We start from the raw sequence: 25,438 nt of genomic DNA, 5'->3' as shown, positions 1-25,438 counted from the left end.
CCTGGATTTTAAACGTATGCTGATATATGAAATACTACATGTATGAAAACTTTAACAAGAGGACTCATAATAGTGTCAAGATACACTTTATGAGAATTGTTTTCAAAGAAGTATTTATGATAGTATAGTAATTTCGGGGACTAAAGTCAATAAAGATGAGAACGAATATGTGATCATTATTTAACAATGCTCGGATGTTTGAAAGGCAAAATACTTGCCTAGGAAATCAATGTTTTACATTTTTAAAATTATTGTTTAGTGTCACGTTACAAGGAATTAGAGACACTAAAATGAAAAATTGTTTGTTTGTGTATGTTTTGATTTCGCGTTAACATACAAACTATTCAATTTTTTTATTGTAATGCCAAACTAAATAGTTGTATTTGTTATAATTGCTAATAGAACAGCTCAACTAGTTTATAATACGCGCAGTAAATTTCTCATATACCTCTTTCTCCTTCTTGCTCTCGATCCATATCTTCTTTTTTATTTCATGTTGATATTGACATATTGTCCAGTAACCAATAGCGAACTACTCATTTGAACTAATTCTTACAAAAGCCGTTGAAAATTTAGGAATTTATCGAGGATTAATTTCAATACGTCACTAATATTGTGTTTTATATTCAGTTCAAAATAATCGAGAGTAGTTTATTTGAAATTATTTAAAAGCTAATCTATTTAAAAATTAGAAACACTTCGTGTACCTTATTCTTGTAATTGCACAAATTTTTATTCGAATCATTTTTTTGTGAACAAGACTTTATTTTGAATGTTTGTATGTGATAAATCTAACCGTTAAATTACTAGTTATTATAAAATTTTAATTATTTGAAATATTTTTAAAATACCGACCTGTGACTGACGTATCAGCAGTCACTACCAATTTCTTGTTGCTAGCCTGGTATATACTCGAGAAGCCGAGAATTTTCTACGTTCTCTCATTGGTTAAATGTAAATTGATTGTTCACGAACTTTCTCGAAACACTTCGGTAAGTATATAACCGGCTCTAGCCGGCGTTGATGTCAGTTTCTACTGTTAGCAGTTTGTGAGAAGTGCGACAGTCGAAAAAGTTATTCGCCGCAAATTTACAAAAAAAAGTTAAGAAAATGTCTCTAATTCCATACTTGTTCGACGACTCCTATTTTGCAAGACCATCAAGAATTTTCGACCAACATTTTGGAATGGTGTTGGAGCCCGAGGATTTATTCCAACCGGTTTCCAGACATTTCCTTCGTTGTCCGGCTGGCTACATAAGAAATTGGAAATCTGCAGCATCAGAACATGATTCTGGATCCGTCGTTAATTACGGTAAAGATCAATTTTTGGCCAATTTGGATGTGCAACAATTCAAACCTGATGAAATTTCTGTAAAAGTCACTGGAGAGAACACAATTACTATCGAGGGTAAGCACGAAGAAAAGGAAGATGAACATGGCCACATTTACAGACATTTCCTTCGAAAATATGTCGTACCTAAAACTTACGATATGAGCAAACTCGAATCAAAGTTATCTTCTGATGGAGTTCTTTCCATTACGGCGCCAAGAATTGATGCAGGACAAATAACCCACAAAGTTATTCCTGTAGAACAAACCGGACAACCTGCCAAGGCCATCGAAAAGGAAAGCGGAGCGGGTGATAAGAAGTAAACTTGTACTTTCGCATTTTTACATGTTTAATTTGTAAGTTTTTTTATACCACTGCTTTTGTATTTTTTGTTAATTTTGATTAGGTGTTAGTTCCACAATTTATGTTTTTTTTAAATTTGGTTCTAATTTTAAGTGATGCTTTGAATAGTATTTGTATTTACTTGTAGTGGTATAATTAGTCACTGTAATGATTTTGTAAGACTGGTTAACATAATAAACTTATCGTTATATTGATACTATTTTTTTATTTCATTCCCTATTCCAATTCATTAGATATTTTTCTAAATTTTTAAATAGAAATATTCAGACAATTATTTATTTCAGATACATCTTTTCAATTTATGTGAATGTAAATTTACATTTTTAGAAGTAAGAAATGAAGTGTTACGAGTTTTTAGAATAAAAAGTAACTAAAAACATTTTTTCAATACTTTTTTTGGAAACTTCCATTTGAAATTAAAAAAAATATTCCACATAAAAAAATTCAGTGTAGATTAAAATAAGTTTGGTTTTTAACAATTTTCACAAAAGTAACGAAATATTTTCTCAGTAATTTTAGTAAAATATAAGGAAAAACCAGAAATATCAACAACGAACAGGCACCACTCGAATTACTGGATTGTTATAGGGTTTGGTGCTCTCTCTGGTGCTTGTTGTTTTTTACATAAAAAAATATTGACAGATTTTTAGTTTTTGCGCCAGTTTATCATCTAATAGTATCAAATACCAACAATTTGGTTGTTTGAGATGATCAAAACTGAGGATGTATATCCAACATAAGCCATAGAATGGGTTGTTAAGAGGAGAATTTTTAATGACAAAATTACAACTTAAAAGAAATTGTATAGATAAAAATACCAATTCCTTACTGATAGATACTGTTAAGAGAAATAAATTCAAATTTTTACAAAACCTCCTCAATGAAAAGTAAATAGATTGGAATCTTGGTTTTGGGATTTAGATTTTGAGAAACTGGGCATAAGTTGTGTGAAGCACGTTTCAATAACCATAGGTTATCATCTTCAGAGATGTTTCTCTGTCAGTGTTGCTTAGTGATAGTAGTAAATAGTAGGTTTCTGTATGAATATCACTAAAGTTTCCAGAAAGTCCAACTTAGTGACAGGAGTATTAATACCAGTATTAATATTAATATTTTGATAATAAAAGAAAAACATTTTATCAATATATAGTCAGTAGAAAAAAATAATAGTGTGCTCGTAGCTGAATATACTTTTGTTAACTTCTAGGCATCGGCCAAAATGAGTTATTTCGAAATATAACTTCTTTTATTCGTTCACAAACTTGTGGTATTGATTTCCTTGACTATTTATAGTTTATAATGATAAATAATGATTATATTTCAGGATAGAGTCAATGCAGGATCACCTACAGTTATAACGAATAGTTTAAATTACATAGCAGTAGGAACTTCGCATGGTTACATTTTGGCATTTGACTGTGAACAGAATTTGTGTTGGTGTTGTCATGATACCACCACAGCGGATCAAGGTGCAATTTCTGCCTTGTCATTCAATCTGGAATCCACAAGACTTCTAGTTGGGTAATTATATTTTGTACAGTAAGTTCGAAGATACAATGTCTAGTTCAGATAATTGCAAATAATACATAGTAACAGCGTCGGACTTCAACAAAAAATGTAGTTTGTCTTTCTGTCATATTTTTGTAAGAACAGAGTGGAACATCACCAGTGAACTGCCCAAATATCGTAGTCATAATGTGGAGTGGTTAGTGGAGGGGGTTAGTTAACAAGGAGAAGTTTTTAAAAAATACAGCTAAAAATGTTATTGAAATTAAGTAATTAAATGATTTAAATGGTGCATATTGACGGCAACATCCTGTATGAGATAACAATGAGTTGAATACATGGAATTAATTGCTTACAAAGAAGTTTATTGCTTACAATTTGTATCGTTATGCATTGCGGCCTAGGATTTTTTAAAGATTTTAAAAAAATTTAAATATCTCGAAAATACTTCAATAAATAGATGTTTCAAAGTAGTGAATTGAGCTATTTAACTTGTGTATGTTAACCAACCAACAAGACGGTTGCTGGTTAGATATTAAGAATTAAAATTTTTGTTATTAAGTAACAAAATAGTTTTAATACAAAGAATGTGGTCAACCACAATCTTGTTTAAGCGGAACTGTCTCAAGACAACATTACATTACTTTTGATCAAAACCTCTCGCTCCACACCCTTTTACAATGTGACTTGATGATAAATAATTGATTTAACTTTGAAATAGATCAAGGGTGTAGTAAAATCCGTAAAATTTTAGGACTGAATATTTTAAATTGTGTTTTTTTTATAGTTACGAAAGGGGTTTCATATCAATGATAGATGCTTCTACTGGAGACGTACTGCGGAGACTGCCGGACGCCCATGCGCCCCAAACGGCGGTACTGTCTCTAAGATTCACTTTTCTGAATAATTTAGCTTTGTGCGGAGATTCTTCGGGATGTGTGTTTTCACTATCGTTTAATAGAAGACTCGGGATGAGAACTTGGAATTCCAAATGTTTATTTTCCGGTGCTAAGGGCGAAGTATGTGTTTTCGAACCACTAGTTAGAGGACACGATTTACGTTTTCTTAATAACGTTGTTTTGGTAGCCATGGCGACCTTGTCTAAGGTAAGATACTACACTTTTCTCATTGATTACATTTTTCATTGTTATAAACATATATTGACGTTTTGATAATGAAAATAGTATTTTTTTCAAAAAAATATCTATCAGAATTGACTACAATATACAAGAAATTTTTTTAAATTTTTTAATTAAATTTATTGGATATTTATGTAATACTAAACTAACCTAAAATTATTGTTATATCGGAAATTTGATGTACTAGATTGAACGCATCTAGAAATTTTTTGGAAATATGAACAAAGAACAAAGTACGAACGACATTTGAAAATTAATTCTATTTTAGATAAATATTTATTGATGAATAAATACAAGACAAAGACCGGCTTAGTCTTGGTCTTGAAGCTTCATATTTGGTTTTCGTCTTGCAGCATCATATTTGGTCTTGGTCTTGCAGCCTCATATTTGGTCTTGATCTTGCAGCCTCATATTTGGTCTTCGTCTTGCAGCATCATATTTGGTCTTGATCTTGCAGCCTCATATTTGGTCTTGATCTTGCAGCCTCATATTTGGTCTTCGTCTTGCAGCCTCATGTTTGGTCTTGATCTTGCAGCATCATATTTGGTCTTGATCTTGCAGCATCATATTTGGTCTTGATCTTGCAGCCTCATATTTGGTCTTGATCTTGCAGCCTCATATTTGGTCTTCGTCTTGCAGCCTCATGTTTGGTCTTCATTTTGCAGCCTCATGTTTGGTCTTGGTCTTGCATATTCTGGTCTTGCTGTAAGAGTCTTGTAAGTCTTACATTTTATAATTGATCCTAAAGGGTATAAGTATACCATCTCGTTAAAGCAGTTTGAAATATATCAAAATCTAAGAAAGAGAATTGTAGGTAACTTAGTTTTCTTAAAATGAAAATGGTTTTTGAAATGAAATCAAAACTATTTTCAATCATGGTCGAATCTCGCTGACAATACAAAACGGTTGAGTTGCAATTTTTTTGACAAAATTCAAAAATATGATAGTATAATTATTTGTTATGCCAGTCTCTAGTTGGGAAAAACCTACAACAAAATTATTATGAAACTTGTTATGACCCTTTACCAAAATGTCTAGTATTTTCACGCATTGGTACACCTGCCGTTATTTGTTATTGTTCTATAATTTATTTATGGATCTGTTGAGACCCAAGATGGGCAATTAAAAACATATATATGGTTAGGTCTCTTAACTACCCCCCATAAATAAACCGCCAACCCTTCATTTTAAATGGGTTTGCAACAAGATCCTTTTTTCAACACGCTACACATATTTTTATTAGTACGTTCAACAAACATATTTTCATTCAAATTAGCTACACTTATTCAAAATTCAAATTGATTTCTTGATATTTTAATGTAAAAATACACATTTTGTAAGAATTAATTTGGAACATTATCGAACGAATGAAAAAAAAACAAGAGTGCAAGATTCTTGTCTTGGTCTTGCACAACTCGGTCTTCGCCTTGGTTTTGCACAGTCGGTTTTGGTCTTGGTATAGCCACTCTTTAGCTGGTCTTGGTATTTCTCTTGCATTTTTTGCGGGACCAATACCAAGACCAGTCTCGCTCATAACTAGAAATATTAAAAAAATAATCGACGTTATAATTTTCACATTTAACAATCATATAAAATAATTATTATTATTTTGACAACGTTGTGATATATATTTATTGGGCATTAATCGTTCCAAAGCTGTCGCGAATATTCTAGATGTTTCCCGATTCCTCCGGTTCATGCATTGACATCGCGTCTCGAATTTTCTACAAAATCTTACATGGCAGGTTCGCTAGGCGTCGTTAACCAAAGAAGAGAAAAGTACTAGCTGGAGTTCTTTGTACGATAGTTCAAAATTTATTTGATTTTAAACAAATTGTACAAATTTCGCAGAAAGATCCAATACGTCAAACTTTCGAGAAATTGATCGATATTTTTCAAAAAAAAAGTTTTTGGAAATTATCAAAAGGAGTGATGGAATTTGTGAAATGAACTTTGAATTTTCATGTTTATTAATGATCTCGTATCTCGAAAATTCGTGAAAATATCACATGGAAAATTCGCTAGGCAACGTAAACAAAAGAGATCGGCAAGACTAGCGCGAATTCTTTGCAAGACAATAAAAAATTTATTGGATTTTAATGTAAGTGCTTAATTTTTGCAAAAAAATCAGAAACGTCGTCAAACTTTTGAAAAATTGCTTGATATATTCCAAAAAAATGCAGGAAGTTAACTGACTGTTGAAATTTTTAGAAATTATCAAAAGGAGTGATGGAATTTATGAATTTTCATATTCACTAATAGTCTCGTATCTTGAAAATTCAAGAAAAGATCACGTGGAAAATTCACTAGGCAACGTAAACAAAAGAAATTGGCAAGACTAGCTCGAATTCTTTGCAAGACAATTGAAAATTTACTGGGTTTTAATAAAAGTGCTCAATTTTCGAGGAAATCGTCAAACTTTTGGGAAATTTTGTTAAAAAATTCAGAACGTTGCTGTACTTGGTGCAAAAGTATCGCAAAAAAAGTAATTGGCAAAACTATCTCGAATTTTTTGCACGACAGTGTTTGAATTTTATAGAAACTGCTTAAAACTCTCAAAAAGATCAGATACGTCGTCAAATTTACGAGAATTTCCTCGATGTTTTAAAATAATACGGATAGTTAATAATACTGAATTTAGAATAGAGAATACATAATAATTTGATCCCAAATTTCAATGCAAGCGTTAAAAAAGATTAAAGAAAGAACATGGTTGAATAATAAAATCATCAACGGAACTCCCAAAATTCAATTGAAACCTTTAAAAATAATACAGAATTATTGGCACAAAATCTGCTAAATTTTCAATATAATGATTGAATGTATGAAACGAATGTTTGAATTTATTTTGTGGCAGGTTCGCTAAGCATAGTAAACAAAAGAAACAGGCAAGTGTAACTCGATTTTTTTGCTGAAAAAGTTGAAAATTACTCCAAAAAGATCCAAAACGTTGTCAAACTTTTGAGAAATTGCTGGATATTTTTTTAAATTCAGAAAATCAACCAATTGCTGGGATTTTCGAGAAATATCCAGAAGAATATTCGAATATATAACAGAAACGTTCAAATTATGAAAAAAAACAGACATCATTTCCAAAAAAATTTGATGAAAACAATAGCAAATATAGATTTTACGCAGCAACTCTTTCGATCTTTCATCCCCCTATTTGTGATCATAACGATTATGTTATAATATTATCATCTATCATTTTAGGTAGTAGTAATTTCGGTGCGTCCTAAATTAAAAGTCTTCTATAGTCAACAGTTACCGAGAATATCGACGTCACTTCCTCTAATCTCTTGGCAATTAGTTTCAGTAGGAAAAACATTTCATCCGGTTTTAGCATGGGGTAGAGGTAACGAATTACACTATACCCGATTAATTGTAACCTACGGTTACAACAATCCTCGAATGACTTTAATGCCTTTAATAAAAGTACAAGTCCCTTATACAATGAACGCTCTTCACTGGCTTGGAACTCGACATTTGGCCATATTAGATACTAGCGAAAACTTGAGATTAGTTGAAGTACGCAGCCAAAGAGAATTGGAAATATTGGAAATTTCCGGTGCCGGTTTGGTGTACAATTCGGCGCATTTCAAAGCTTTAGCAGTGGGAGGAGGAGTTAGCGAAGCATTCGCATTAGCAGGTATGGTTAATAAACCGATTCCAAACTACGACCGCGGAGATTCAAATATGATCGAGACAAACGTTTTTTGCTATCTCTTCGGAAGCTTTTTTATGCCGGTATTGAAGAATTCCTTGGGCAAACTCTTTTAACTCGTCGTATGTTCGATATTGAATTTTTGATCTCCGAGGGCTTCTTTCAGTAGTAGTTGCATAGTGATAGGTTCGGACTCTAGTAGGGATATTCTAGTATTTCAAACCCCAGCTCTGATATTGAATAGAGTGTGAGATGCGTGGTGTGAGGGCGCGCGATATCCTGGAGAAGAATCGCACTTCTCGCTGGAATCCTCCTCTGTTCCAAGCGTGTTTCACGTGTTTTCAGAAGGTTAGAATAGTACGCAGCATTAAATTTACTAAACGTTGTATATGCAAATAGTCAACGTATAACACTCCCCGTCGATCTCAGCATACGGTACACATAATCTTATCCGCGGACCTGGTTGTACCGGCGGCATTCTTCCTTCACTCTTTAGACGACACCTAGTGAAGATTAGCGTTAAAAAAATCACATTCCATCGCCTCCTATCGCGAGTTCAACCAAAAATTTTTTGAACATTTGTCCTACCGTCCTCCGGTCATCCAAATGAGTTATTCTACGCGGCGAATGTTGTTTAGTGTGATGCTAGTTCGCAGTCGACGACCATGGGGCTCATTTTTGCGACCGTCTTTGAACGCTTTGGCCTATTTAAGCAGACCTATTTCTTAAACGCCCAAGAATGTTAGTGTACTTAATGCCTTCCCCACGCTAAACGCGGCTGCACTCCTCACAATCGTTCGAGAAACTCGTCGCAGAAATAATTTCATTTCCTGTGGCAACATATTACAATTTAGAAGTTTTTCTAAAAAGAGCAATACAGCTTCATTGTTCCAGTTCACATGCGACTATGTTTAATGAGCGTATAAAGAATCACACGTCCGTAAGCGTTTGTGGCCGGAAGCAAACTGGCCAGCGGCCGCGAAAGTGGATGTGTACGCGAGAACGACGCGGGAACTCTTTTTCGCGGGTCAAAATACTATATCCGATCGAGGAACAGACGTGAACGTGTATGGACGCCACCAAAACCGTCCACATTTACAATTACGGAACTTCACGTTACAAATTTGGAGCCGCCATAACACATAATCAAGTCACGACCTTCAAAACATACAGGCGTGCCATCTACAGCGTTCGTCTTGATCATATTTGAACCGCCCTTGTATATCTATTATTATTATTATTATTATTATTATTATTATTATTATTATTATTATTATTATTTTGAATTTTTGTAGGCGAACGAGCTTGCTACAATAGTTTATCTAGTCGAGGAGATCAATTATTAATATTGGGTACGAGAGCTGTGCATATGGTGAAATTGAGAACGTGGTCCGAAAGATTGTTTTATCTCAGCGATCAAGGGCGGTGGGCCGAAGCTTTGAATTTGGCCACCGCCGAAGGGACCAGTAAAGAAAAAGTTGCGTTACCGTTAATAAATAAATATTTGGATAATTTGAATTTGAATCAAATGGATAGGGATAGTTTGCCTGCCGCTATTAATTGTTGCATCAAACTTGGGAAAATGTAAGTAATACTACTATAAAATCATAATCTTTACAAGCCATGTTAAAGTCGAGAAGCTGGTAAACAAAATTTGAGTAGATTCTTGAGGTAATATCAAACTTTGTGTCAGTTTTCTAAAAAAATGTTTGAATACGAAAGTGAAGACCCGGCTGGTAGGTTGCGGAGCATTATCATCTTCTTCTTTAACCGGCGCTACGGTCCTTTTGAGAACCAGGGCTTCTCAACAATCGACTGTCAATCCTTTCTGTCCTAAGCATGGTGCCTCCAACGTCGAACCCCTAGCTAGATCAGATCCGCTTCGGCGTCCTCCAACTAGCGAAAACGCGGTCTACCTCTCAGTCGCCGTCCTCTAGGAACTCCATACATGGATATCGATAAGAAGGCATCTTATTCACGTATCCCAGCCACCTTAGACGCGCCCCCGGATGAACGCCATACAACTTTCTTAGCTCAGCATTTCTCCGGATCCTACACGCACCGTTCTCACAAACAGGGTCAAAAATCAAGTGGCCTAGTTCGAGCCTCTTGACTACTGTCACCAGGCTGGGGTCTTCATAGAGTCGGTAGAGCTCGGTGTTTGTACGAACTGCACAAACAGATGTCTTGGTTTAAAAAGTATGAATCACAGCACGCTCTTGCGTCACACAGGGCTAATAGGGACTAAACTACAATCATGAACACCGAATTCACAGTTCAAGAATAATAAACAAACAAAAAATAATAGACAAAATATAAATATACGCTCCTATAAAGTAAATAAGTAAAGGACACTGTTATTTTTGGTTGGTCAGACACACACTAAGTTGAAATTTCTGGAACTCATTAATTCATATTCATACTGAATACACTGTTTACTTGTCTAATGCTTGTTTCAATAACCAAGTTTTCGTCTTCAGAGACTGAAGGTAAACAATTTACTTATTTATTCAGACAGTGTAATTGTTAGTTTGGTGTAGTGGTAGTGCAAAAAGTGTATTCAGTTTGTAAGACACCGTTTCAACTTTCGCTTGACGATATGAAAGATAAATTTGTTATTTTGGAAATTATTGAATGGATTATGGGATGGGCAAAAACTTTTGACCGGTATTTACATTATCTGACTATAAAGCTGGTTTAATAGAGTGATTTCTCCATGAAGATGGGAAATGTATTGTTTTCATAAAATATAGAGTACAATTATCTGAAATAACGTACATTACTTTATTATAGTATATTAAAGTACGGGTGGCAACCCTAGTTGTAAGTATTCTCACTATTGAAATTGACTTTCCTCTATATAATCTATTGTAGGTTGCATATTTAGGTCTTTTTCTATATCTATCTTTTTTATTTCATCTTTTTTTGTCACTGCTTTCATTCTTCCTAAATTTTATTTTTTTGTCGCTCTGTCGACACCCAAGATTCACAATCCAATTGTTTTGAACATTGTTTTTTTTGAGTCTCTAGATATTTCTTTTTTATTTATGAATTTAGTGTTCAGGGCTTAATAACAGTTTATTGTTTTTTGCAATTCTTTTATTTATATCTTCATCTTGTGTCCCGTTTTCGTCTATCATGGTTCTTAGGTTTTGGTACTGTTTAACTTGTTCCAGTGTTTCCGTATCAATTCTTATATTTATCTTGGTTTCTATTTCCCCAATCACCGTTACTTTTGTCTTGTTCTTGTTTTGTTTTCATACCCATGTCTATTACTGCTTTGTTTCACATCTCAATTTCTATTTGTAATTCTTTTCCTTAACATAACATTGTCAAATGCTCCTCCACTGATATTAAAGGCGGATTCACACCAACGAGCACAATCAGATCAGGTCACGATCAGAGACAGTCAAGTGAAGATCCCTGCCTCGGGATGTCAATGAGAGTGTTCTAACTGGACTGTGTCCTCACCGTGCCCGCCAGTGAGAACACTCTCATTGACATTCCGAAGCAGGGATCTTCACTTGACTGTCTCTGATCGTGACCTGATCTGACTGTGCCCGTTGGTGTGAATCCGCCTTAACTCATTGTAGTTGTGAATGTCCCACATATTATTTCACTTAAAAAAAGTGCATATCTTCATGATCTCGTCCTTTTATATGATCTATAATAGTAGATTTGTAGTGAAGCCTTCTGATATTTTTACTTTAGGTATTTTATCAAAGGCTTTTCCTAAATCTATCAAGACCACGTACAATTTCTTTTTTTTGTATTTCTTTTTCTACTGTTTTACAGTAAATACATCATCTTGGGTGCTTCTTCCCTTCGAAATCCAATCTGATATTTTTCAAGAGTGTCTTCTACTGTTCATTTTTTTTAAAGCCATAATAGCGTTACAAATTCGATATTCTTCCCATTTTGCCAGTCTGTATATCGAAAATTTAATCGGGACCTTGAAATAGAAGTTTTTGTTTTTATTGACACAGACGAAACGGATGTACAGGTCATTTAAACAACTGTGCTAAAAATATCACACAGTTGATAAAATCGCAGACATATCTTGTTGTCTGGGATTTAGATTCGAGGTGTTATTAATTTTTTTATCTTGTTTATTTAATTTCTATTTATGAATTTTTATCTAGAGAACAACTTTTATACAACTGCGATATACCCAATATATTAATGTAAACTAAAGTGAATGTTGAATATTTATTTTTACTTTACACAAGACTAATTATACACTACAGTTTAAAAGTAACAATGTAATTATTCTCGGATACCGAAGCAATTTCGCAGAATATTCAATAATTATCATAATTTCAATCGTAACTTGTTATTACAAACAAGTGATTGGATTGTGGTTTTCCTACTTTTACAAGCTATTTTTTTCTTGTTTGCAAAAAATACGTAAATATAATATGATATGATAAACGTAAATACAGCACGATCGGTACACTTTATTTTTTATAACAGACTCAATATATTTTTTAAAAAGTCAAAAATTGGGCTGGAATTCCGAAAACGGGAACTCTAAAAATCACCTGCAATTTCGTACATACACTCAAATATATGTAAAATAAGTGTATTTGTAAAGATTTTTGGCGTCTCGCAAGGGAGGAAGTAAAAAAAAATTTGATATCTAGATTGACAAAGTTTGGCTCAAAACTAAAGTGAAAAAACTCTTTCCTAACCCATATGCAACACTGTTAGAGACCTATATAAAATAACGAGCCTTTAAATTAAAAAAAGAAGATGCTTACTCAGACTTGAAAGAAATCAACGCGAGTGTACCACAAGGTAGTGTTCTCGGGCCGGTCCTTTACCTGTTATACACCAGTGACATCCCTCAATTAGAAAACCACACTCGCCACGTTTACGAATACAGTTATTTTGGCCGTAGGCGATTTCTACGAAGAAGCAGCAATTAACCTACACACATCAATTAATAAAATCAATTATTGGATGAAAAAATGGAGGATAAGTTTAAACAAGAAAAATCGGTATAAGTAAATTTCACAATATGCTAATAGAACAAAATATCTGGGGCTAACACTAGATGCGAAGTTAACTTGGAAACCACGTATAAAAAAACGAGAAGGTTGTATTGGTTGCTGGGAAGACAATCCACTCTGTCAATTTATAATAAACTACTTGTATATGAACAAATCCTACCTACGGAATTCAACAATGGGGATGTGCCAGCGAAAGCGACAATCAAATAATCCAAAGATGTCAAAATAATGTGCTAAGGAGCACCCTGGTACTTTCGAAATAGCGATCTTCATCGGGACTTGGAGATGGACACAGTAAGGCAGGTATCCACTAAATTCGCAAAGAGTCACGGACAGCGGCCCTTGGAACATGTGAACACGGAGGCAATCTAGCTCCTCGACAACACAAACCTAGAGAGAATAATGAAGAGGACGAAGCCTTTTGAGTTAATTACCTAAGTGCTTAATATAAAAGCAGAGCAAAGTGCCGAATTTTACATATTGGTGTTAGTGTAGAAAATAATAATTGTAGGTACGTAGTGATATAAACTGAAGGAGCTTATACTGAGTAACACCCTTAGTTTATAGTAATTTAGAACAAAATTGTTCATTTATCGTGACATTTATCAGATCACAATGATAAGGGCGCGGAAAACATCCCTTCGGGTACTTTGTTTCGTTTGAAGAATCAAATAATTATGATGAAATAAACTTTTCAGTGATTGTAATATTTAAATTGATTGTTGAAAGAAAAGTTTTAACACCCTCCCTCCCAATTCATTTTGATTCTTCAAACGAAAAAAAGTACTTAAGCGATTCTAACCAAACCATAACCTAATCTAACTCTAGAATTTAGTTTATATTTTATTATGTTAGGTTAAGATTTGGTTACGCACGCATAATAGTACATATCCATACTGAGTTCTTTGTATGGCTTAATCCATACTAACGCAGAACTGACTTTAGGCACTAATAAAAATTAATAAAATACTCCTAACACTACACATCACAAATGGTTATTATTTCTTCGAAAGCACATAATAAATAAGAGCCTACACAAATTGGTTTACACCCTAAGCAGACCGCATAACAGAACTCAGGGTTAAGGGGTTAAAACGATGCTGATATTTTGAATATCAGACTGGGAAAACCATTTTTTGAACCTGCTTAAGATTATTGTCTTAAGAACTGCCTTAAAAGTATGCTTCAGAATAGCAGATTTATAAAAGTGTGTTATTCTTAAAACACCTGGCAAAGCTCTACATCTTTCAAAATTTGTTCAATTTCCAATGAATAACCAGGTTTTGTGGTTTTTGTTTTAACCAACCAATTTTTAACGTTTTTAGTGATATTTTATGCAACGAATTATTCGAAGCAGTATCCATTGACCAAACTAAGAAGGAATGGTATTTTACATTACTGACCGATCAGATTTGTGCAGGATCATTAACAATTCTTTCACCGTTTATAACACAAATGTTGGTAAAATATTTGGAAGAAACAGATCATCAAACATTAGAAAACGTACTGTTGTCTCTAGATGTCGCCTGTTTAGATTTGAATCAAGTTTTGAAGATTTGTAAAAAATTGAAGATGTACAATGCATGGATACATATTACTACTGGTACTTTGAAGGATTATATCAGCCCTTTGACTGAGTTTCTTGAAGAATTAACGCCGGATAATCATAAATTAGGTTTAATTATAAGTTACTTCCATTTCTGGTTAGATTTTTCAATGATTCGTTTTAGGAAACATATTATTGGTATACGTATCGTCATGTTTTGCCGGATTGGGTTATCCATCGGGAAATATTCCAGAAGAAGAAGTACCTAGAGTAAAACACGATATATTGAGATGTTTGGAAACGACGCATTCTATTAAAGGTCAAAAAGACGAATTGGCTTATCCTTATTTGAGGGCGTTATTAAAATATAATACTAGGGATTGTTTGAATGTTGTCGAACTTGCTTTTTCCCAGCCGGAATTTTCTGGAGAAATGGGACTTTTGCAAAGGCAGCGTTTGATTCAGATTCTTCTGCAAATTGTCAAACCAGGCAATTTTACTGTGAGTATTTTTTGGTATTGGAGAAGAAGATTTGATAATAAACTTTCAATAGTTTGTAATATAAGTAAATTTTTTTCAATTTTTTTTATTGCTGATTTGTTTTGATTTTAGGTTCCTTTTGTTTAAAAATTAGATCTTGAAACAGATAATTTTTCCCTTTTTTAAAAACTAATTTTCGTTCAGTAACCTAAAATCAAGACAATTTAGCAACAAAAAAAATATGAAAGGATCTGAGAAATAAGGAACTGAAGAAATTTATATTTTCATATTAATCCAAAATTTAGATGTGTTGGTTCCGTATGTTTCTGAGTATTTGATCCAGAAACTTTTTTGTTCAATATAATATTCGAGATGTTTTTCTATGGACTTTTATGGTAATATTTCTGTATTATCTGCGATATTTTGATCATATAAATAGTAACTATGATTGAAAATTGGAGAAAATTTCGATTTTTTTATATTTTTTTGTTTCGCGCTTTCTTTCATACCTTTTTCACCACTTCAAGTTATTTTAAAAATTTCTAAAACTCTTACATTGATGTACTTGAATAGTTTATAATAAAAATCTCGATCTCTATTAGAAATATGTTTGAATTTTATCCTTCAAATTTTTTATTTCAAACATTCTTTCATATTTTTTTGGTATAGTATATTAATCAATAATATTTAAACTTCACAACTGTTGAAATATGAATTGTTTATAACAAATATCTCTGCTTTTACGGGAAATATCTTGAAAAAAGTTTAAGACAATTTTATAAGGAATTTTGTTCTCTAAATATCTTGGGGTCTTATTTTCATATCTTTTTAAGTGTTGAACTTATTTTTAAAAAAATTCAAACTATCACATTTACAACTATAAAGTTTATTGCCAGCATGTTGAGCTTTTTTATTGGATATATGTTGAAAATTGTTTTTGGTAACTTTCATGGGGAATTTTTATTTTATACTTTCTCTCATGTCTTTTTATTTTCGATTTATTTTCAAAATTTCCTAAACTCTTGCATTGATAACATCTATAGATTATAATAAAAATCTCGGGTTCTATTGGAAATGTATTGAAAGTTGTTTGAGACAATTTTCTAGGGAACTTTATTCTTCATATTTCTTGTTGTAGCCTTGTTTGCATATCTTTATGTTTTTGAGAAATTTTCAATTTTTTTAACATTTTACAAACTATAAATTATTATTGCATACATCTCGGTTTTCTAATGAAATTATGATAAAAATGGTATATGACAATTTAAATTGAATTTTATTCCCTAAATTTTTATTTTAGACTTTTTTGCACATTCATGTTTTCCATTTTAAATTTTTTTTAACTCTTACATTGATGAACTTCACATTATTTATAACAAATGTCTTGGTATCTTTTGGAAATATGTTAAAATTTGCTTGAGACAATTTTATAGGAAAATTTATTCCTCAAATTATTTTGCAGCTTTTTTCTCTTATATACAAAAGTTTCCAATGATTAACGAACTATAAATTGCTTATTGCCAATATCTCGGTTTGTTATTGGAAATATGTTTTCTTTGACAGTTTCATAGTGAATTTTATTCTTTAAATTTTATTTCATACTTTTTATTGTATCTTTTCAAAATTTTCGCCTTGATGAACTTCAAATTATCTCGATCTCAATGGAAATATTTTGTAAATTGTTTAAGAAAATGTAGTCTCTATTATCAATCTTTTCATTTTCTAATAATTTTAAAAATTTTTTAAACTTTCCAAATTGATCAATTTGAAATAGTTTATAAAAAACATCTCCATTGGAAATGTGTAAAAAAACAGTAAATTTTATTCTCTAACTTATTTGTTTTTAAATTTCGATATTATCTTTTTGTTTCAGAATAATTTTCAAAAATGTTTAACTTTCAAATTTATTAACTCTATATTTTTGATAACAAATTTCTCGGTCTGTATTTTAAATATGTTGGATGTTTTTGAACATGGGAAATTCTATTCTTTAAATTTGAATTTCATAATACCATATTTTAATGTTATAGAATTATTTCCACAAATTTCTAATTTTTCCAAATAATAACTTATAATTTGTTCATTACAAATATTGAAAATATGTTAAACGCTGTTTGAGGCAACTTCATAGATAATTTCACTCCCTAAATTTTTTGTTGCTTCCATATGTTTTGAAGTGTTTTGAGCTATTTTTAAAACCGTTCAATCTTTGATATTATCTACAAACTATCTTTCAGAGTAATATATCCTTCTCTAAATTATCATCTACTCCCTAATGAAATTCAACATTTTTTTCAATTATAAAACATTTCAATGTATGCTAAAATGAACTCTATTGGTTTATATTCTACACAGTTATATTCCAGGACGGTGAAGTGATCAATTTGGCATGTTTCGTCACGAGACTCGTTGTAACAAATAACATTTCGTTGGATAATCACGTTTTGGATTCAGCAATAAAGTCCTTAACTGAAATAGGTGATTCGCTGTCAATTAGAGATAGATCAGAAAGGGAACAAGCGTGGCTAGATTTGTTAAGTCTCAATAAAATGAATCATTTAAAAACTAGTCAACTACTTACTTTAGCTTTGGATTCCAAATGTTACAGGGTGAGTATACTTTATATTCTTAAACTCAATTTACTTCCTGAGCATTTATAGTCAAGTTCTGATGTAAGTTTCTATGTACAAGATCTCTTTGTTGTACTGACGTTGGTAATCTTTAACAAGAATCGAATAAACCTGAATGTACAGCGCAAAGAAGAATATAAGCAACTTACAAATGTCGAATTGGACAAAAAGACTCAGAAACCATCCATCCAAGTAATATGAACCCAGTAAAACAGTAATTTGTACATTCAGGACCCAATCCGAGTCATCAAAACCCATAAAAAATATTAATTAATAGGAATAATTCCTAGGAACTCAACAAAACAGGGAGTTGAGAAATAACAATCCAGAAAAAGAAGGATCCCAACAACTAGAGCCCAAATAATAGGAACACAGCAAGAAGAATTTAAACCCATAAAATTAGAATTGGAGCAACAGGAATGGAGAAAAATGTGAATATAATACATATAAAAAGAACTTTAGGAATAGTAATCCAAACTAACTGGAATGTGAACAACAGGAATCCAGAAAAACATTAGTTCGAATGACAGGAACCTAACAATAAAAATTTGAGCGAGTCAATCCCGGGAAATGAGAATTGAAGCAACAGGAATGTAGGAAAACGTGAATATAAGGCATATAAATAAGAGCTCTAGCAACAGTATTCCATAGAAACTGGAATACCTATCATAAACTTATAAGAGTTGCAAGAAACCTGCCAAATATGAATTCAAACAATTGGAATCATAAAAACAGAAATATGATTAACAGGTGCACATCAAAACCTAGTCCTAGCAAAAGGAAACTAGTAAAACAAACATGAACATTAGTTAAACAGTCCCAGAAAGCAAAAATTGAATAAAACAAAACTTAAAATGAAGAATTTTTTTGTAAAAATCAGATCTAACGATGAAAAGGTTGCAGAGTCTCCTGCCTTTTCTCCAGTATACATCTGGAGATCCACCTGGATCACTTTGAGAATTCATTTTTTTGCTCTGAGGAAGGGTGGAAGCTTATGCCTTCATCAAAGCAGGCAGTGCATTGCTTCGAGTTCGTATGGGACTTTCACCTCACTAAATCACTCTTACCTTGCACACCCCGGGAGTAATGTACTCCAGAAGAACCAACTTGATAATATGTTTTTCTAATCCTTTATCTTTGGTTCCCTCATTATTATTTCTTCTTCTAGATTCTAGATCTGAAATTTAAGCGGCTGTTAATTTTTTTCCTCGGAGACAAACTGTTTAATATTACTCGGTGAATCCCCTGCTTCTCTATTCAATAACTGTGAAGTTCCGATCTAATGATGAAAATGTACCTCTTCCTCTGGAGATCGACCAAGATCACTTTGACAATCACTAGCTTAGACCAGCTTACTAATTTCTTATCTACCTACCAAATTAAAAAATATTTGAGCTGCTATTTTCGGGATCCATAATTTTCTGCATCCCTTGCGTTTTGTTCCCATATCATCATTTTTTCTTCTGAATTCTAAAGCTGATATTTATGCGGCTCACAATCTTCATTCCTCATAAACAACCTACCAAATTAAATATTTCTTTAATTTCTTATGTGACTTGTGGCTTTTGGTGTCTATAATTTTTTTAATCCTTCACGTTCATCTTTGGTTCTTTAATCACTATTTCTGTTTCTGGATTCTAAATCTGTAATTTATGAAGCACTCAACCTTCTTTCCTCTTAAAACAACTTGAAAATATTACTAGCTCCATTAACCTTTTGCTAAAGTCTTCAATAAATGATCTAACTAAACCACTCCTAGAATTATTGGTTTAAAGGTATTACCATATTAAAGAATTTATGACTTATGGTTTTCATTGGCCATAATTTTTGGGTTCCCTCATCACTATTTTCCTAACTAGATTCTAAATATGAAGTTTAGGAGGCTCTCAACCTTGCTGCACTCTTCAATAAAAGTGGTAAGTTCATATCTAACGATGAAAACATTTGCCTTTACCCCTCCAGTAGACCTCTGGAGATCCACATGGACCACTTTGAGAAACACTGGCTTAGACCATCTTACCTAACAAATTAAAGAAATTTTTCCTTGCGGTTTTCGCGTTCCAGCTTCTCAGAATTCTTTGTCTTTGAGTCCCTCATAATTTTTTCTTTACTAATTTTGAATCATCTTTGACTTTTAGTTTCCTGTGTTCCTGTATTTTCTTTCTTCATAATTATTTACTCTTCTGGGCTCAATTTATTCTGGTCTATCTTCTCTTTGCTTTCCTCATTTTATTTGTATTCATAAGAATCTTCAATTCAGATTAAACACTCCGAAAGAGAAAAGCCTGTGCTGACGAGATCCATAGTCCAAATAATATGCAAAACATCATCAATAAAGATTGAGTATAAAAAAAATGAGACTCCTATAGTACTTTGAAATGAATATGTTTATAAATAATAAAAGATTGTAAACTGTATCTTCTGTTTATTTAGGTTGCAGAACGTCTATACGAAATGCAAAAAGACTATTCTAGAATACTTAGTTGTTACCTTCAAGATCCCGTAAGAAAATATGAAGTATTCAACTACATATTCAAATATATAAACGTTAGTGATAGATTAATACAGGAACAATTTTTAGTTGATTTTAAAAATCTAGTCGCGATAAGTGCTAAAAAAACAGTAGAAATAATTATAGAATATTTCCAAGAATTATTGGAAGAATTTTGTGATATGCTCGAAAACGATCATGATTTGCAATACGATTTTTTGAGCGAAGTCGTTTTAACGGACGTCAAATTGACACCGCAATTAGCAGAACGCTTCTTAGATCGTTTATGCGTTAAGAATAGAAACGAAGTTTGTAATTATCTGCGATCGAGTAATTGCCGAAACGAAGAAGCTTTAATTATTACAAAAAAATATGGGGTGCACGATGCTGTGGCGTTACTTTTGGAAAATAATGGCGATTGGATGGAAGCCCTGGAGTTGCTTTTGGAATGCGATATGATGGACGAAGCAATTAATTTGTGTATAAGGGGAGTTGAGCATTTATCGCCAGAGGGTAAGGTAGTTTTTAATTTTTCAGTCTAATAATTTGGAATTAAATATTACTCGTTTTTTCATAGATGTTAGTACTAAGAAGGAAATGACCTGAATCGAAATTTTTGACCTACTTTAGTAGATAAATGCTGTTGCATTATGATCAATAAGATTTGAAACCCCAAGGAACAGGAATGTAGTAAAACATGAATCGATGCGAATGCAAAATAGGGATACAATAAAATATTAATCCAGTCAAGAGAAATGTTTTAAACAAAAACCAGCGAAACAAAAATCTAAGCAACATGAGAATGAAAAGAAGAAGATAAGTAATAAAAATCAAGCAAAACAGAAATTTGAGTGACAGAAACCCATCAGATCAAGAATTCAAGCAAAAGGATTCTATCAAAACAGGACTAGTTATAGAAAGAACAAGACTGTCTCAAGTATCTTATGATAACAGTTATCAGAGCAACAGGAACTAACCAAAAGAGGAATCAAAACGACAATAAGCCAAGAAAACAGAAATTCAAGTGACAGTATTACAGAAAAACATGAATCTGAACAATATAAATCCAAAAGCAGCAGGAGTGCAGCAAAACTAAAATCTAAGAAACAAGAACAGCAGAATTGAAATCCAAATAATAGGAATGACGCAAAACAGGAACGTAGCAAAACATAATTCCTAGTGATAGAACCCCTGCTAAAAGAACATTTTAATAACAGGGACACAGCAGAAAAATAATTCAAGGAATACTGCCCAATAGTAATAAAATCAGAAGGAAGTTAAAGTAACAGAGATATAGCAAAATAGTCATCAAAATAGCAGGAGTAGTATAAAACAGGAATGTAAGTCACAGGAACATTGTAAAAAGGCTATTCAAGCAACAGGAATTTAGAAAAATAGTGATTCAAGCAACTGGAATACATAAAAATAGCAAGGAAAGCAGCAGGTGCGCAGCAAAACTAGGAATGTAGTCCTATATAAATCCATGTGACAGAATCCATGTTTAAAGAGAATTTTAGTAACAGAAACACAGCAAGGAGATAACGCTAGTGAAATATTGATTCAAGTAACAGAGCTCCAGCGCATGAAATACAGCCAAATAGTAAAAAAAGCAGAGGGAACATAGACAAACAGTAATATAAACTACAGGAACACGGAAAAACTTTCGTCAAGAGTTTTTGGATAAAATGGCGTGATTACACACACCTCACTCGCCTGATCTGGCAACATGTGCCTTTTTTTATTTCTATACTTAAAAAGTATACTGATGCCACAAAGAGGTCAAGAAAAAAACTAGGAAGGAAGCAACCGTCAACCACTTCTTCAGTATGAGTATAAAAAATGTATTTATTGGAAATCTATATTACGCCATCTATGGTTGTAATGAACAAAAGGAACAGTGAAATATTAATTCAAGTAACAGGGCTACAGTCCCAAGGAATACAGCCAAATAGTAATACAAGCAAAGAGAACTTAGACAAACAGTAATATAAACAGCAGAAGCCCAGCAAAAGTAGAATCTAAGAAACAGGAGCTCATCTCAATCGAATTCCAAGTAATAGGAGTGAAGCAAAAAAGTGTCGGAATCTCTGCTAAAAATAAATACTAGTAATGGAACACAGCAAAAAATAATTCAAGCGACGGGAACCTAGTAAAATAATAAATCATGTAACCTAGCTCCACGCTCAAGGGATACAGCCAAATTGTAATTAAACCCACGGGAGCATAACATAATAGTAATATAAGCAACAGGAACACGGTAAAACGGAATTTCAGTAAAAAGAGTATTCAAGGAACAGAAATATTAAGCGCGATCATATAGTAATACAACAAAGTAATAGGACCACAACAAAACAAAAATTCAAATGAGAGGTACCTAGCAAAATGCGACCAACAGGAATACTATTTTGTTGGATTCCAAAAATTATCTAAATAGTAATTCAAATTAACAAAAATTTGCTGTTACAGAAATATAACAAAACGTTAACATATGCAACATCATAAAAAATAGAGTAGTACAGTAATCCCAACAAGAAAAGCCTAACAAAAACAAAAAGCTTATCAAGAGGAGTTCTGGCAATAAGATCCTAACAAAATAGCAATTCAACCAATAAAAAATTGGCCAAACAGTTTTTTAAGTAATAAATTCAGATAAATAGGAATCTGACTAGCAGTAATGGAGTACAACCAATTTGAATCTAGCAAAACAGTAATCTAAATTATAAGAATATAACAAAATGGCAATGAAAGCAGCAGAAGCACAGTAAAGCAAAGTCTAAGCAAAATCAATCTCAGCAACAGGAACCCAACAAAATAGCAATCCAAGCAACAGGAATCCACAAAACAAGTTTCTAAGCAAAGGAATACAGCTAAATAGGATTGATAGGATTGTAACCTACAGAAGCTCAGGAAAAAGGATAATAAACCTTATAAAATACCAATTTAAGGCACCTAGACACCAACCAAATAAGGTTATAAGCAAAAGAAATAAAAAAGAAATGTAAGAACAGGAGCAGTCCCACTCACAAATAATTTCAAAATAGTAACAGTGTACAATTACTTGAGATTAATGAATGAAACGTGTTGGAGAATCTTGATCTATTTTGTTTTTAATTAAATTTATTATTGAAATTATAGTGGAAATTATATTTCAAACGTTAAATTTTACTATTTTCGCTTTTCCAGATTCTCAGTCATTATGGTTAACGTTACTACAAAAAAGAAAAAGTGCTTCTGGTGTTTCACTTAGACATTTATTGCACGCCGCAGCTCCTCATATTCCCCCTTCTCAAATGCTGAATCTTGTATCTAACGCAAGCTTTGGAGATGTCAGAGGATTGCTACAGGGGATGTTAAGTGATTACGAATACGACATTAATACTTTGACGAATACATACAAACTGCTTAGTAAAGATTTACATCACGGTATTAAAAATAAATTTAAAAATAGTATCGAGGTTGTTAAATTTTGTTTTTGTAGGTTTGGTAAAGTGCATTTCAGTAAAAGGTAGAGGTGTGTCAGTTTCGAATCTAACTTGTACCTTGTGTCAAAGATTATTATTATTTCGAAGGGAAACCGAAAGTAACGAATCGTTTTATGTATGGAGTTGCGGACATTGTTTTCATTTTTCGTGCGTTAAAGGTGGCAATTTGAATAATTCTTGTCCGCAATGCAGATTAAAAGGACCTATGTTACCAAAGTTGAAGAAACTAGCAAATAAAGTAGATTATGCGAATGTGAATAACCAAAGTAGACCGGATCTAGAAGGTCATTTTTGATTTCGTTTTAGGATAAAAAATTCTGTTATCAAATAATGGAAAGTCTATTTATATTTATTATTTGAAATATTTTATTAAATTTATATTTCGTAATCAAAATTCTTATATACCTTTTGTCTCAAATCATGTAATTTATTTTTATCATCATTTCTGCGGATGTTTTTCTTTAATCATATTCTTAATATGACTGGTAGATGAAAACTTAGGTAATGGTAGAAAACTAATTTGTTTAACAAGAAAATGAAAAAATTGTCCTAACACCGCAGTTTGAAATAAAAATAACGCGGTATATTTAAATCCACTTTAACTATGAGTTGTGCTCTTTCTCTTATCCTCAAAGTTTACTATGTCCCTCCTCCCTCACAGGCAGTTACCATTACAAGTCCGATCTCCAGCTAAAATACATACCAGACCTCTGTACTCATTCAATCTTGGTTAGTCCAAGTGGGCTTTCACCATAACGTTGCCCCCTCAACTATGACGATGAAGTATTTTGTACAAACCCAAAATGAAATAAAATTGTTCAAAACTCAACCATAGATTCAAGTAGATTCATCTTGATTGAAATTTTATCCCAACCCTTGCGAAATATCTATTTCAAATAGGTCGTGAGTCTTCAGTGATACAGCGATTTGGAATAAAGGAAATTTTAATGATCGAGGACAGCGTTAAGTGGAACTTACTCCACATTGTACTGTTGAATTGTGAAATATTACCAGGGATAACCTTTATATTAACGGGACCCAATAATAACCGTATAACATTTTCGTAGTAGGTATTGATTCTATTATATAAAATTTGGTTATTTTCCTCCGAGGTAGACAACCAAAACGACAAATTCGCAATCGGTTTTTATGTTCGCGACTGACAGAGATAAAACTTTACCTTCGAAGGAGTAGAAGCATTTTTGAAACCGTACTTAAGTAGATTTCTTAGCCCTGTTCAGACGTGCATGAATTAATTTTCCTTGGTATTCAACGGTTTCGGGTTCTATAAAAGAAAAAAAACTGCTAATTATTAACTAAGCTGTGTTGGCGAGCTCTCTGACGTATTGGTGGACTGGATAAGATCTGATATGAGTAAATCAGTCTTTCTACCTCTCATCTCATACAGTTAATAAATTACATAAAGATTTTTGGGAATAATGGAGCAAATAATATTTGCATTCCTTGCACCAACGCAGTAACTGGCCTGCGTCGGATAATTTGAAACCCATATTAGTCCGCACATCGGAATTTTATTATGCCCGGTAAAAGATGGAATTAAACGAGTTGCGGATGTAACTACCATAAAGGGAATTATTCGGCGACCCTTGGTCAGACCTATTTCAAATTTAGTAATTTTTGTTTGGGATATATTTCGTGGTGCAATAGTTATTTTATGGGACCTATTCACTAGTGCTGAAAAATTTTTAATTCATTTATTTTTTTGTGTGTCAAAATTCCCCTTTTCAAGTTTCATTTTGGCGAAGGAGTATGCTGGATCTCTACGTAATGTATT

At 32.7% G+C, this 25,438-nt stretch overlaps 2 protein-coding genes across 4 annotated transcripts in view; both read left to right on the top strand.

Annotated features, from left to right (window-relative positions):
• Positions 1 to 24,085, top strand: part of LOC130446819 (vacuolar protein sorting-associated protein 8 homolog) — a 30,421-nt gene extending 6,336 nt beyond the window's left edge. Inside the window, exons 1-11 of one of the 3 annotated variants that reach the window (XM_056783301.1) lie at positions 2,702 to 2,721; positions 3,018 to 3,214; positions 3,987 to 4,305; positions 7,552 to 7,987; positions 9,298 to 9,586; positions 14,340 to 14,689; positions 14,745 to 15,061; positions 17,407 to 17,649; positions 20,104 to 20,674; positions 23,345 to 23,584; positions 23,640 to 24,037. In XM_056783301.1, the coding sequence (XP_056639279.1) occupies positions 4,009 to 4,305; positions 7,552 to 7,987; positions 9,298 to 9,586; positions 14,340 to 14,689; positions 14,745 to 15,061; positions 17,407 to 17,649; positions 20,104 to 20,674; positions 23,345 to 23,584; positions 23,640 to 23,938 (3,042 nt within the window). In that variant the 5' untranslated portion in view covers positions 2,702 to 2,721; positions 3,018 to 3,214; positions 3,987 to 4,008 and the 3' untranslated portion in view covers positions 23,939 to 24,037. Of the gene's footprint in view, positions 1 to 2,701; positions 2,722 to 2,907; positions 2,961 to 3,017; positions 3,215 to 3,986; positions 4,306 to 7,551; positions 7,988 to 9,297; positions 9,587 to 14,339; positions 14,690 to 14,744; positions 15,062 to 17,406; positions 17,650 to 20,103; positions 20,675 to 23,344; positions 23,585 to 23,639 lie in introns of those variants that run through there. The other 2 variants (XM_056783300.1, XM_056783299.1) reach the window with 2 other exon arrangements.
• LOC130446824 (protein lethal(2)essential for life-like) lies at positions 950 to 1,887 on the top strand. Its single transcript, XM_056783307.1, has one exon. The coding sequence runs from the start codon at positions 1,111 to 1,113 to the stop codon at positions 1,651 to 1,653; it is 543 nt and encodes a 180-aa protein (XP_056639285.1). The 5' UTR covers positions 950 to 1,110; the 3' UTR covers positions 1,654 to 1,887.
• Positions 24,086 to 25,438: the final 1,353 nt, after the last annotated feature.

The sequence above is a fragment of the Diorhabda sublineata genome, chromosome 7 (assembly GCF_026230105.1).
Source record: "Diorhabda sublineata isolate icDioSubl1.1 chromosome 7, icDioSubl1.1, whole genome shotgun sequence".
Classification (NCBI taxonomy): Eukaryota; Metazoa; Arthropoda; class Insecta; order Coleoptera; family Chrysomelidae; genus Diorhabda; species Diorhabda sublineata.
The sequence above is the reverse complement of the archived record's forward strand: the minus strand, read 5'-3'. Positions and strand labels throughout refer to the sequence as shown.

Bases quoted from the DNA above. Each gene is read 5' to 3' on its own strand.
- LOC130446824 (XM_056783307.1), top strand. From the start codon at position 1,111: ATGTCTCTAATTCCATACTTGTTCGACGACTCCTATTTTGCAAGACCA.